Raw genomic sequence first — 13456 nt, forward strand, 5'->3', positions numbered from 1 at the left:
CTATTGAGTCCAATGTTCTGTAGGCAAATAGTATGTAAAATGTAAGTTTTGACTGTTGGCTGCATTTATTATAAGTTCCATTATTCCTGTAAGAAGATTGTTTTTCCTTTTTGTTTTTTTTTAAGATTTCGTTCATTTTATTTGAGAGAGAGAGGGCGAGCATGCGAGAAGGAGGAGGAACAGAGGGGGAAAGAATCCCAAGCAGACTCCTCGCTAAGCATGGAGCCCCATGTGGGACTTGATCCCAGAACACATAGACCATGACCTAACTGGAAACCAAGAGTTACAAGCTTAACCAACTGAGCCACCCGGGTGACTCTGTTTTTCTTTTTATCAATTAATTTTGAATGCTGGCCATAACCAAAAGTATAGTTTAATGGTTTTTGCAAAATTTAATCATTACCTCATGTTGCACAAAGGTACTTAATGAATGCATGATAACTTGAAGCAGAAACCACATCTCCAGAAAGATATTCCATGGCTAGGAGAAGCTTCCAGACAAAAAGAACAGAAAAACAGAGGTGCCTGGCTGGCTCAGTTGGTAGAGGATGTGACTCTTGATCTCAGGGTTGAGTTCAAGCCCCATCTGGGTGTAGAAATTACTTAAAAATAAAATCTTCAAAAACAGGGGCACCTGGGTGGCTCAGTCGTTAAGCGTCTCCCTTGGGCTCAGGTCATGGTCCCAGGGGCCTGGGATCGAGCCCCGCATCGGGCTCCCTGCTGTGCAGGAAGCCTCCTTCTCCCTCTCCCACTCCCCCTGCTTGTGTTCCCTCTCTGTCTCTCTCTGTCAAATAAATAAATAAAATCTTAAAAAAAAAAAAAAAACAACTTCAAAAACAAAAAAAAACAGGATGCCTTGGTGGTGCAGCTGGTTAAGCATCTGACTCTTGGTTTTAGCTCAGGACGTAATCTCAGGGATGTGAGATCAAGTCCTGGATCGGACTCTATGCTCAGCGCAGAGTCTGCTTGAGAGTCTCCCTCCCTCTGTCCCCCACCCCTGTGCAGGTGTTCATGCGCGCATACTTTCTCTCTCTCAAATAAATCTTAAAAACAAAAAAAGGGACGCCTGGGTGGCTCAGTCATTAAGCATCTGCCTTCGGCTCAGGTCATGGTCCCCAGGTCCTGGGATCATGACCTGAGCCGAAGGCAGACGTTGAACGACTGAGCCACCCAGGCGCCCCATAAATAAATAAAATCTTAAAAAAAAAAAAGAAAGAAAGAAAGAAAAAGATGAGGTCAATCATCCTATGTTGTAAAACGGAAAGCTGCCCACAATATTTTCTAACTGGGGAGAAAAAGGAAGTGCAGAATAGTTAGTAATAATGCCATATTATCCAATTTTTTTAAGAAACAGAATCTCATCTGTGCTTCTGCATAGGGAATAGTGGCCAATTCATTTCAGAGTTATTTTTCTTCGAAGGACGCTTTATGTTTGAGATTTTTTAAAAGGAAAGAAAAAATAATTAAGCGAAATAACTGTAACACCAGTCACTGTACGTCCCTGGCTTTCGTGCTTGTTACTCCAATTCTCTAACTGCTCCGAGTGCCTTCTCCTGTCTTTGGTCATTCCCGTGGGAGTAGCCAAGGCCCCCTTGAACATTTCCACTAGGCTTGAACCTGATCCTGAACCTGGGCTGAGGGCCCTGGGGGCCAGGGACGTTGGGACCCAGTTTAAAAGCCACCTTCCCAGGGGTGCCCAGCCACCTCCATCGTGGGACATGCAACTCTTGATCTCGGGGTGGTGAGTTTAAGCTCCATGTTGGATGTAGAGATTATTTAAAAATAAAATCTTTTTTTAAAAAAATCTATTTTATTATCATTTTTGAAGATTTTATTTATTTATTTGAGAGAAAGGATAGAATGAGCAGGAGCTGGGGGTGGGAGGGTGGGGGCAGAGGGAGAGGGCAGGCTCTGCGCTGAGCAGGGAGCCTGATGCGGGACTCGATCCAGGGACTCCAGGATCAGGACCTGAGCCGAAGGCAGACGCTTAACCCACTGAGCCACCCAGGCGCCCTCCCCAAAAAAGCTATTTTAATTCAAATAACTATTTATTTACTTACTTTTAATTTATTATCTAATTATTTATATACAGCCATACTGTAGAGATATCGCAGGTTCATTTCCAGACCACCACACCAAAATGAATATCGCAATAAAGCGAGCCCAATGAATTTGTTTTCTTGGTGCATATAAAAGTTATGTTTACACTAAATTACCAAAATGTGACACAGAGACAGGAAGTGAGCAAAAGCTGTGGGAAAAATGTAGACTTGCTCTACGAGGGGTTGCCAAAACCTTCCATGTGTAAAGAAAGGCATATTGCACTATAAAATGAGGTGTGTCTGGAGGCGCCTGGCTGGCTGGGTCTGAGGAGCGTGGGACTCTTGATCTCAGGGTCATGAGTTCAAGCCCCATATTGGGTGCAGAGATTACTTAAATATATCAAACTTTTTTTTTAAAAAAAGAGGAGTGTCTGTATTTATGTATGTATGCATCCATGTTTTGCAGTTCTCAAATCTGTGCCCCTTTATCATTCCTACTTTAATGGCTCACCCAGCCCTTTCATGTAGACTCCCTGAGAGGCTGTGGAATGAGGTGTCAGACAGACCTAGGTTTCAATGGCTTTCTGGGCCATTGAAGTAGATCAACTTAGGCTACTGACTTAATCCTTCCGGGTCTCAGTTCTTTATCTGTAAAATGGGGGAGAAGAACAGTCCTTATTTGTGAGACTGTTATGAGGATTAAGGATCAGAACAAAAAGGAGCCCCGCACACATGCTGATGTAACAAACATCAGCTTAAAAACAGACAGGTGGAGTATTCGTCCAACGGGACACGTCAGCAATAAAAAGGGACAAATGGCTGGTGAACGCACGGTCAGGGATGAATCTCTGAAACGTTATGTGTCTGGCTTTTTTTGCTCAAGAGTACGTACTCTGGGGGCGCCTGTGTGGCTCAGTCGGTTAAGTGTCTGCCTTCGGCTACAGTCATGATCCAAGGGTCCTGGGATCGAGCCCTGCATCGGGCTCACTGCTCGGTGGGGAGCCTGCTTCTCCCTCTCCCTCTGCCCCTCCACCCCCATTCATGCTCTTTCTTTCATTCTGCTCTTTCTCAAATAAATAAAATCTTAAAAAAAAAAAGTATGTACTCTGCTATTTATGTGAAGTTGTAGTTCAGGTAAAACCAATCTCTAATGATAAAACTCAGATTAGTGGTTGCATCTGGTGTGTAGGGGTGGTAATTAAACTAGAAAGGGGGCACAAGAGAACTTTCTAGGAAGTTAGAAATGTTCTATGTCCTAATGGGAGGTGGTTACATGGAGGTAGACATTTATCAAAACTCACTGAGCTGTTCACTTAATATCTGTCCATTTTATAGTATGTCAGTTATACCTCATTTTTGAAAAGATTTTATTTATTTGACAGAGTGATTGAGAGAGAGAGAGAGGGAGACAGAGAGAACACAAGCAGGGGGAGCGGCAGGCAGAGGGAAAGGAAGAAGCAGGCTCCCCGCTTCTTCCCCCGATGCGGGACTCGATCCCAGGACCCTGGGATCATGACCTGAGCGGAAGGCAGACACTTAACCAACTGAGCCACCCACGTGCCCCAGTTATACCTCATTTTAAAGAGCAAACAGGGGCACCTGGCTGGCTCTGTCAGAAGAGCAGGTGACTCTTGATCTCAGGGTCATAAGTTCGAGCCCCACATTGGGTGTAGAGATTACTTAAAGAAAATTCAAAGATAAATAAATAAAAAGCCAACAAAGTCTGGGTCTTCAAAGTGCAAGTCCCGTGCTCCTGCCAGAGGTTAGGAAACCAGTCAGGTGATATCAGGAGAGATCTGAGGGGGGTTGAAAGGAGAATAGAGGTGATAACAATAGAGAAATACAAGGAGGGCTTAGAAGAATCAAAGGACTAGGAAGCTGGATTACAAGGAGGCCATGCTTGAGGTGGCCATGGTGGACAGCCCAGGTGACGAGAATGAGTAAGAGAGAGAAAATAAGAGAGAAGGGAATGCGTTGAGCTTTGGAATGTGCTGTGGTTACACAGACTGATAATCGAATTGCCCAACTACGGATCTGAACAGGACTACTCCCTCGGAGCTGCCTCTACAGTACGCCCCACACCCCACGGACTCACAGCTGAATGGCAATTGTGCCAAAAACCGGATATGACTCACTTCTCGCTACTGGCACATGGGGTGGGTAAAAAGCAATTGGAATTTCAGGACTCTCAGAAAAAATTAAAAAGGAAGTTCAGGCAAAGGGCATTCGCAATGAGGATCTTGGAGGAGGAGCTTCTGTCCTACCTTCATCCCCTAGGGGATCACAACTTCCATTACCACTAATCGGCTGCTCTGGCCTCCCAACCTTTGCACAAAGCCTTATTTTACCAGCAAAACATGCCATTGGAAAGACTGGAAATAGTAATAACACCTCAAGGCCCTTTAAAGCAGGATAAAGAAGAATAAACCCCTTCCCTGGACATCAGTCTTCCCCTGGCAACGACTCTCCAAATATCTGCTAGGCAAAGATGGCTGAAGACCTCACCAACAGGAAGATCCCATCCTTACTTTTTATCAGGACAGGTCATCCAGTAGCTGGCCGACAGCTCTGGACAATGTTTGAATGAAAAGCTAATGGATTTTACTGTTACAGGTGCAGCCAGGCAATAGTCAGCCGGGAAATTAATAAATCCCATGGCCTTGCTGGTTGGGACTGGGATCAGGAACAGCAAGCACCTAGTGACAGGACATCAGATGGGAGTCCCCACAGCAGACAACACCATTCTGAGCAAGGGGACAGAACCAGTCCTGTTCCAAGCACCACCGCCCAGAGAAACCTCAGGGCTTCCTCCCTGTTGCTGAAGCAAGGTTTGTGTTTCCCCTGTCAGTTTCATTTGCAGTCCAGTAAAAGCCAACTGGAGCACCCCATCGGTATTTTTTCATGCTGGGGATGCCTAAAATTACCCAGGAACCGCACACACCCACACCCCCCCAGTGCCCAAATCTCTAAACTCCAGCCTTTAAATCACTCTTGTCACATGTGACAAGCCAGGAACAAGGTTATCGAAACAGAAAAGAAGACCCAGTTCTGCTTTCTCTCCAGCACACAAATGAGGTGTAAATGCTTTCGAGGTTTTCTTTACCATGCTACTGAAGGTAGTTGTTGCTCAGGAAAAATCAAAATTATAGACAGGATCGTTTCCTTGAAAAAAAGAAACGGGTGGTGCTAACAGACTCAGCTGAATATGAACAAGAAATCAATTTACCAGTGTGTTTTTCCAAACTAGGTGATGCCAAGGCATTTTCCTCAGGTGTGATCTCAGTGGAAGATTTTGTTGTCAGCTCCTTTGGGGAGAGGTTTGTTTCTGTGATTGTTCATTGCTGGTTACCTCCACGGTGTTTTATCAACAAATGTCATGTGCTTGACATCCAGGTAAAGTATGGATTCTATTAATGTACTTAACAAGGAATGCGAAGGGCCATCAAAGCACTAAGCAATAAAGGCATCTAGATTTGGATCTTATCAAGGCAGACATATCCTGGAAAGACAGAATGATCCACATAACTCCCCTTAAAGGTCTGCAGTCTCCAAAACAAAAAGTTCTCCCTGTCTTTTTCCAGTGTTGCCCGGGAAGAAAAATATGCCCAGCGATGACCAGTGAATCTCCCCGGCTCATGTTGCTAAAACAGACACAGCTCTTAGGGAGATGCTCCACTTTTCTGAATTTGGGTGTGCCCTGGGCATGCCTGATGCTCTGCACATGACTGGTAAGTGGTTTTGAAATGGCTAAGTGAAGGCATGCAGTTCAGATTCCAACAACTCCCATTTCCAAGGAAAAAGAACAAGAAATCCCAGCCCCCTCGACCCCCCAAAATGCTTTAAAGACAGCAGCCAGGGCTGCTACAAATATACATCATCCTGTTAACACCAGAGGAGAAGGAGCTGCTAGCTCTCAGGAGTCTGGGGAACACATCAGGACTCTGAGCCTCCCTGAGAACATAGGAGGCTACTCAGTGATAAAGAAACCTAAAGTAAAGCAACACATCTTGCTCAAGACTTCACCGTCATTAGTTCCTGTTAGGGATGAAAAAATCAGAGTTGAGAGAATCGAAAGAGATCTTTCGGGAGGTGCATTTCCAAATTTGGGGGCGCAGCTCATCAAAGGAATACCAAAACTGGACAAATCAAGCAGCTGACCATGGAGCAGCTCTGGACAAGACTAGAGTCCGAGTCAGGGCTTCAAGGGTTAACCAGCCCGGTCACACTGCCCAGAAACAACTCCTCCTGCAGTTCTATCAGAACCCCAAAGAGAGAGAAACTAAAGTAAACCTCGCATCTTGCTCAAGACTTGACTGCCATTATTTCCTCTTAGGGATGGAGTCAATCAGCGTTTGAAATGCAAGTCAATTAAATGCCGCTTGACAAGCCCCACCCCCTCCTCTTCACACAACTGGGTGGCAGAGTTATCGCAATAACCCTCAGCTACAGGGCGCAGCCTTCCTTCCTCCCCTCAGAGAAAACTGATCGTGTCACGGATAGGAATTCCAAGAGTTCACAGCTGCCCGCACAAAGCCGCCCCTCCCCTCCCGTCGATAAAAAAGTTTCCTGCAATCCTGTTATCAGATAATCCCAATTCTTTTAGGGGCTGATCAGGTTCTAAATAGGAAAAGAACCATTTAGCTCACATCCAGGGCGAGGTCAAGTGCCTCTGGCAACTCACTTAAAGCCACTGGATAACTCAGGATGGCGCACCCACTAGTCTCTTCACCAAATCTAAATCGGAGCCCCCCTAAAAGGAAACATCGTCATGCGGACAGCTCAACTAAACCCATTCACAGCTTCTGAACAAAAAAGGCCACCCTGAGGGATCCGTCCGACGTTGCCTCCACCCGGTCGCTGCCCCGGTTGAAGGTCTCCGCGAATTTCCCTTCGCTGGCGATCGAGGAGGCCACGTTTCGGCTCGGGAAGGAACCGAGGCCCTGAGAGTGGTCTGGGGGGCGCGTAGGTGAACGACCCAGGCCGGGGCAGCGAGCGAGGCCTCCAGGACTAAATGGGCTCGCCCCAGATCGCGGAGGGCACCTCGCCCAGGCTCGCGGAGACGACTCCGGGGGCCCGGGACGCGTAGTGACAGGCGCCCCGGGGGACGCGAGGGAACGCCGGCCGACCCTCTCCCGAACTAGCTGCGGGGGGAGTCCCCAGCCTCACCTCGAGCCCCGCCCAGCGGGTGTCCCAGCCCCGCCCCGCGCTCCCCCCACCCCGCATCCTCCGCCTCTCATTGGCCAAGGGGAGTGGCTCGAGGCTCGCGTGTTCCAATCGCGCCCAATGGGAGCTCGGGGACTAGCCCTCAGGGCCGGAGGCGGGGCTGGAGGCGGTGGCCACCCGCCGAAGCGTGAGTGCGGTGCCCGCCAGGAAACTCCGCGTCCGACCCAGGGCTCCACGCAGGCTACAAAGCCACCTGAGCCGCCTGCGGCATTCCTGTCCGCGGGTGGTCGCGAGGGCGCCCGCAGGGACCCGCCCCCCGGGCCAGGCCCCCGGGATTCTGGTACTCCTCACCCCAGAACAACTCGTTGGGGGTCCCTGCCTCCCGAGAGCTGGAGAGCCCCGTGTCCCGCTCTGAGGAAGACAAGGGGGTCCTCCCATCCGGCGGAGACTTATGGGGAAAGCCTCACCCCGCTTCTCGTGACTCCCCCACACCCCAAACCTCGCAATCCCTTCAACACTCCCTCCAGCCGTTTGGAAAGGACTTCGTGCCATTTCCCCACACATCTTACAAGGATGGGGTGATTTTCCGCAGCTCCCAGAATTACCAAGGGGCTCCCCGAGTTCTGGAGGGGTCAGCCCACTGCACGCGGGCGCCTGGAGCCAACCTTACCTGCCGTCCCCGTCGCTGCGAGAAGCAGGGCGGCGGCCCAGCACAGCCCCCAGCCCGCGGGTTTCATGCTCCCAGCCTCCGCCAGCGAAAGTGCCATCCCGGGCTTCGGTCCTTAAAGTCCGCACAGGAAACCTGGGCTTCGAGCGCTCGGGTGGCAAATGCATGCGGGCCCCCAGTCATTTGCAGCATTTCTATGTGTTTCCTTGCAGGGGGAGGAGTTTGCGGTGGGGTGATTTTGGAATATCTTCACCTCACTGCGGGAGGAGGAGTTTCGAGAGGAGGAGTTTTGAACGGCCGATGTGACAAGGCGTATTTAACCCGTAAAGCCCCGACTCGGATTCCAGTCTTTTCCAAAACTTGCTTCCAGATCATCTAATAGGCTAATGACCAATTTCCCTCTGCCTCCAAAGGAAAAACTAGACATGTCGGAAACCTTACCGGCTCCTTTCTCCACTTGCCTTTTCCTTTCTAGGAATCGTATATAGATTTTAACTGAGTTTAATCCCATATAGTTTTGAGACGATTCTTCAGAATTGGTCTAAACAGTACTCAGTGAGGAATTTAAATAAAATCTTCACAAACATTCAGCCCCAAACTGATCTTGTTTTGTGGGATCCCGCACTTGGATGAATACGAGCAAAAACATCTCTAAAATCAATTGATCCAATCGGGGTCTGGACATAAATACAGATTTATATTTTTAGGAGAAGATGTTAAACAGGCTACTTCCTCTCCCCAAAGCAAAATCAAAACAAAACACCTTTTAGAGTTGAACCTGATTGCCTTAATCAGAGAGGACTGATGGAAAGCAGCTTTTAAGAATCAAGAGTCTTGGGGCACCTGGGTGGTTCAGTCGGTTAACCGTTTGCCTTCGGCTGGGGTCAAGATCCCAGGGTCCTGGGATGGAACCCAGCATTGAACTCCTTGCGCAGAGCGAAGCCTGCTTCTCCCTCTCCCTCTGCCTGCCACTCCCCCTGCTCATGTGTCCTCTCTCTCCCTCTCCGTCAAATAAATAAAATCTTAAAAATATATATATATATATCAGAGTCTCTTTTGGAATTAATGAAGTTTCCAAGGCCCCTTGCCAAAAAGGCACGTATGAGAATCTTGCCTGAACCCCATGAAGGGTCTGGCAGTCTTGGAGGGGTCTCCCAGGAATGAGCAGAGTTCTCTGAGGTTTTACAGACTAGAACTTGGCAGAATGTACTAACCTCTCAGCAGGCTTATGGGGAAACCCCTGAGAGGAGGCAAAAAAGAGGCAGAAAGAGGACAATTGAACCCTGGGCCGGGGGGGGGGGGGGGGGGGGGGTGAAAGGGTGATTAATCAGAGTAAGAAAGAGCAGTTAAGAGCCCCAGCTTCGGAATCAGGCAGACCCTGGGTGAGTAAATGAGCTTTTCCAACAAGGAAAGGGGAGGAAATAATGCTTGCTTCCCTTACTTGGCAGGTTCCTTGTGGGGTCAAATGAGATAATTAACAATTACCTGGGAAAACTTGTGTTGTTGGGTTTTTTTTAAAGATTTTATTTATTTATTTGACAGAGAGAGAGTACAAGCAGGGGGAGCAGCAGGGAGAGGGAGAAGCAGTCTCCTGCTGAGCAAGGAGCCAGAAGTGGGGCTCGATCCCAGGACCCCGGGATCATGACCTGAACTGAAGGCAGATGCTTAACTGACTGAGCCACCCAGGCGCCCCTCACCTGGGAAAATCTGTAAGGATGGGCAAGGTCTGGGAGTTTTTGCCACATTTATGAATGTTACCATCAAAGTCCATCCCTAATGGATGCTACTTTTTTTGGGGGGGGGGGTCCGTTAAGAGCACTAGGTTTTATTTCCCTTCAGAAAAATCACAACACCTAACAAGCTCAGTTTCTGTTGTGAGCCCAGCTTTCTCTTATTCATGTGGTGGTAGGAGGCCCTTTTTCCCCACTAGGCCTGGAAAAAGTTACCAAGAAGAAGCTCTCTTCTGGGAAGGGACTCGGCTTAATATGTCTTCAAAGCTAGTTGTCAGAGATGTCAGGGGAGGCCTGGAAAACGGCCATAAAACCTCAGTGAAGAACATTTCAGGGATGCCCAGGCCTGAACAGGGTCTCCCTTTGACCTGCCTATGGAAATCCCAAGGCCCCTTCTGTTCCTGGCACGCAAGAACATGGTCCTATATTGCCTTAAGGATGGAGTCATGCTGCTTTTAATTTCTCTGTTGCTACTGACCAGAGCCTCCATTTGCAATTGGCTCATAGTGGTCTTGTGAGAAGTAAATTAATACATAAATGTATAAAGTGGAGACACGCTTGGCACACAATAAACACCATATATGGATTTGCCCTTTTTTTTTTTGGCTGTGACTGCATCATTTTTTTATTTTCCTCTTTCAGGGAAAACCTTCTTCCTTGAAGACACTAAAAAATAATCCATGAGGGCGCCTGGGTGGCTCAGTCGTTAAGCGTCTGCCTTCGGCTCAGGTCATGATCCCAGGGTCCTGGGATCGAGTCCCACATCGGGCTCCCTGCTCCGCGGGAAGCCTGCTTCTCCCTCTTCCACTCCCCCTGCTTGTGTTCCTACTCTCGCTATGTCTCTCTCTGTCAAATAAATAAATAAATAATCTTAAAAAAAAAAAAATAATCCATGAAAATTGTTATGTAATATTGCCAGTGATGAATTCAGGTTGTTGTTAGCGCAAGTTCTTTTTTCTTTTCCTTTTTTTTTTTGAGGATTTTTTTTTTTTTAAGATCTTATTTATTTGAGAGAGAGAGTGTGAGCAAATGAGCACAAGCAGGGGGAGCAGCAGAGGGAGAGGGAGAAGCAGGCTCCCCCGCTGAGCAGGGAGCCCGATGCGGGGCTCGATCCCAGGACCCTGAGATCATGACCTGAGCTGAAGGCAGAAGCCTAACTGATTGAAACACCCAGGCGCCCCTTTTCTTAAGGATTTTAAGTCATTTCTACACCCAATGTGGGGCTCAAATTTACAACCCCAAGATCAAGAGTTGCAGGCTCTACCGATAGCCAGCAAGGCACCCCTCAAATTTCTTTTTTTTTTTATGCTGGTATTCTCACTGCCACATTTTTAGAAACCTGTATTACACCTTCAATCTAACAATAAGTGTTAGCTTCCTAAACAAACAAACAAACAAAAATCCTTCCACAGAATCCATTTCATTTGAAAGTGGCCAGGCTTGCATAGTCCTCATTCTAACGGACAGCCTGCCTTGTCCTGGTTTTTACTTCTGATTCATCAGGAGGCTCAGACCGGAATAGGCCTCTGCCCAGAGGAGCCTGGCCTTTTGGCAGCAGTGAGCCATGGCAGCTGCAGCCTGCCCTTTGGCCCAGCAGTCTGCAGAGAGAAGGTGAGCGATCACGGGTGCCTGGGAGCCTTCCAGTAGGTGCGATTAAGGACCTGACTCTATTGGGCCATCAGTTATCTCCATCATAAGACGCCCATCAGCCAAGTGAGAGCTGAGATCATTGCTTCTATTGCCAGCACCTGGCTGTGGTAAGGGTAAAATAAATAAGGGAAAATGAAAGAAATTATCATTGGCGTGGCTGCCATTATCAGCACTGTTTCTGAATTCCACTTTGGTTGGGATTTTTTTTTTTTTAAGATTTTATTTATTTATTTGAGACAGAGAGAATGACAGAGACAGAGAGCACATGAGAGGAGGGAGGGTCAGAGGGAGAAGCAGGCTCCCTGCCGAGCAGGGAGCCCGATGTGGGACTCGATCCCGAGACTCCAGGATCATGACCTGAGCCGAAGGCAGTCGCTTAACCGACTGAGCCACCCAGGCGCCCTAGTTGGGATTTTGATAATGCAGAAGTCAACTTTGATCTCGGGCTGACAGTCTTTCATTTCAAACAGAACAACACCTTTCTTTTTTTTTTTTTTTAATTTTTATTTATTTCACAGAAAGAGAGAGAGCATAAGCTGGTGGAGTAGCAGGTAGAGGGAGAGGGAGAAGCAGGCTTCCCACTGAGCAGGGAGCCTGACGTGGGGCTCGATCCCAGGATCCTGGGATCATGATTTGAGCCGAAGGCAGTCGCTTAACCAACTGAGCCACCCAGGTGCCCCAGAACAGTGCCTTTCAAACAGAACAGATGGGGCGAGTGGGTGGCTCAGTCCATTAGGCGTCTGCCTTCAGCTCAGGTCATGATCTTGGGGTTGTGAGATGAAGCCCCATGTTGGGCTCTGCGCCCAGTGCAGAGTCAGCTTGGGATTCTCTCTCCCTCTGCCCTTCCCCCCTGCCCACAGGGTCTAAATAAATAAATAAAATCTTTAAGAGAAAAAAGGAAAGGGGCTCCTGGGTGGCTCAGCCGTTAAGCGTCTGCCTTCGGCTCAGGTCATGGTCCCAGGGGCCTGGGATCGAGCCCCGCATCGGGCTCCCTGCTCTGCAGGAAGCCTGCTTCTCCCTCTCCTACTCCCCCTGCTTGTGTTCCCTCTCTTGCTATGTTTCTCTCTGTCAAATAAATAAAATCTTTAAAAAAAAAAAAAAAAAGGAAAAAGACTTGCACGCTGAACGCTAAAAAATGTTACTGAGTGAAATTCAGGAGCACCTGGGTGGCTCAGTCTTTAAGTGTCTGCTTTCGGCTCAAGGTCATGATCCCAGGGTCCTGGGATCGATCCCCGCTTCCATCACCCTGCTTAGCCGGGGAGCCTGCTTCTCCTTCTCCCTCTGCCAACCGCTCCCCCTGCTTGTGCTCTCACACTCTCTCTCTGTCAAATAAATAAATAAAATCTTTTAAAAAAATTCAAAAAGGCACAAATAAATGGAAAGACATCACAAGTTCATTGATTGGAAGACTTCATATTGTTAAAGTGTCACTGCTACCCAAAGCAGTCTACAGATTCAATGTAATCCTTATCAAATTCCCCATGACATTATTAGCAGAAATAGAAAAATTCACCCTAAAATTCATATAGAATCTCAAAAGACCCCAAATAGCCAAAACGATCTTAAGAACAAAGTCAGAAGTCTTCCACTTCCTGATTTCAAAACTGAAGCCCACGGGAATCAAAACAGTATGGTCCTGGCATAAAGACGGACACATAGACCAACGGACTAGGATAGGTAGCCCAGAAATAAACCATGCATATCTGGTCCAATGAATTTTGACAAGGGCGCCAAGATCATTCAATGAGGTAAGGGCAGTCTTTTCAACAAATGGTGTTGGGAAAATTGGATATTCACATGCACAGTAATGTAGTTGGACACGTCTTACTTTCAGCAGGTACAAAAATTAACTCAAACTGGAGCACAGATGTAAAAGGAAGAGCTAAAACTCTTAGAAGAAAAAAAATAGGGATAAAGCTTCATGACACTGGACTTGGTGATCATTTCTCGGATGTGACACCAAAAGCGCAGGCAATAAAGGAAAAAATAGGTAAGGTGGATTTCAGAAAAATTAAAAACTATCATGCATCAGATGGACACTCTCAACAGAATGAAAAGGCAACATATGGAATCAGAGCAAATAATTGCACATCCTATATCTGATAAGGGTCTAGCACCCAACATATATAAAGAACCCCTATAACTTGACAACAAAACAGACAATCCAATTTTAAAAATGAGCAAAAGACTTGAATACACATTTC

At 47.5% G+C, this 13456-nt stretch overlaps 1 protein-coding gene across 1 annotated transcript in view; it reads right to left on the minus strand.

Annotated features, from left to right (window-relative positions):
* LDLR (low density lipoprotein receptor) overlaps positions 1 to 8067 on the minus strand; it is a 34388-nt gene extending 26321 nt beyond the window's left edge. The window contains exon 1 of the mRNA XM_021705116.2: positions 7876 to 8067. Coding sequence (XP_021560791.1) covers positions 7876 to 7972 — 97 coding nt within the window. The 5' untranslated portion in view covers positions 7973 to 8067. The remainder of the gene's footprint in view (positions 1 to 7875) is intronic.
* Positions 8068 to 13456: the final 5389 nt, after the last annotated feature.

Source organism: Neomonachus schauinslandi, chromosome 1, assembly GCF_002201575.2.
Source record: "Neomonachus schauinslandi chromosome 1, ASM220157v2, whole genome shotgun sequence".
Taxonomy (NCBI): Eukaryota; Metazoa; Chordata; class Mammalia; order Carnivora; family Phocidae; genus Neomonachus; species Neomonachus schauinslandi.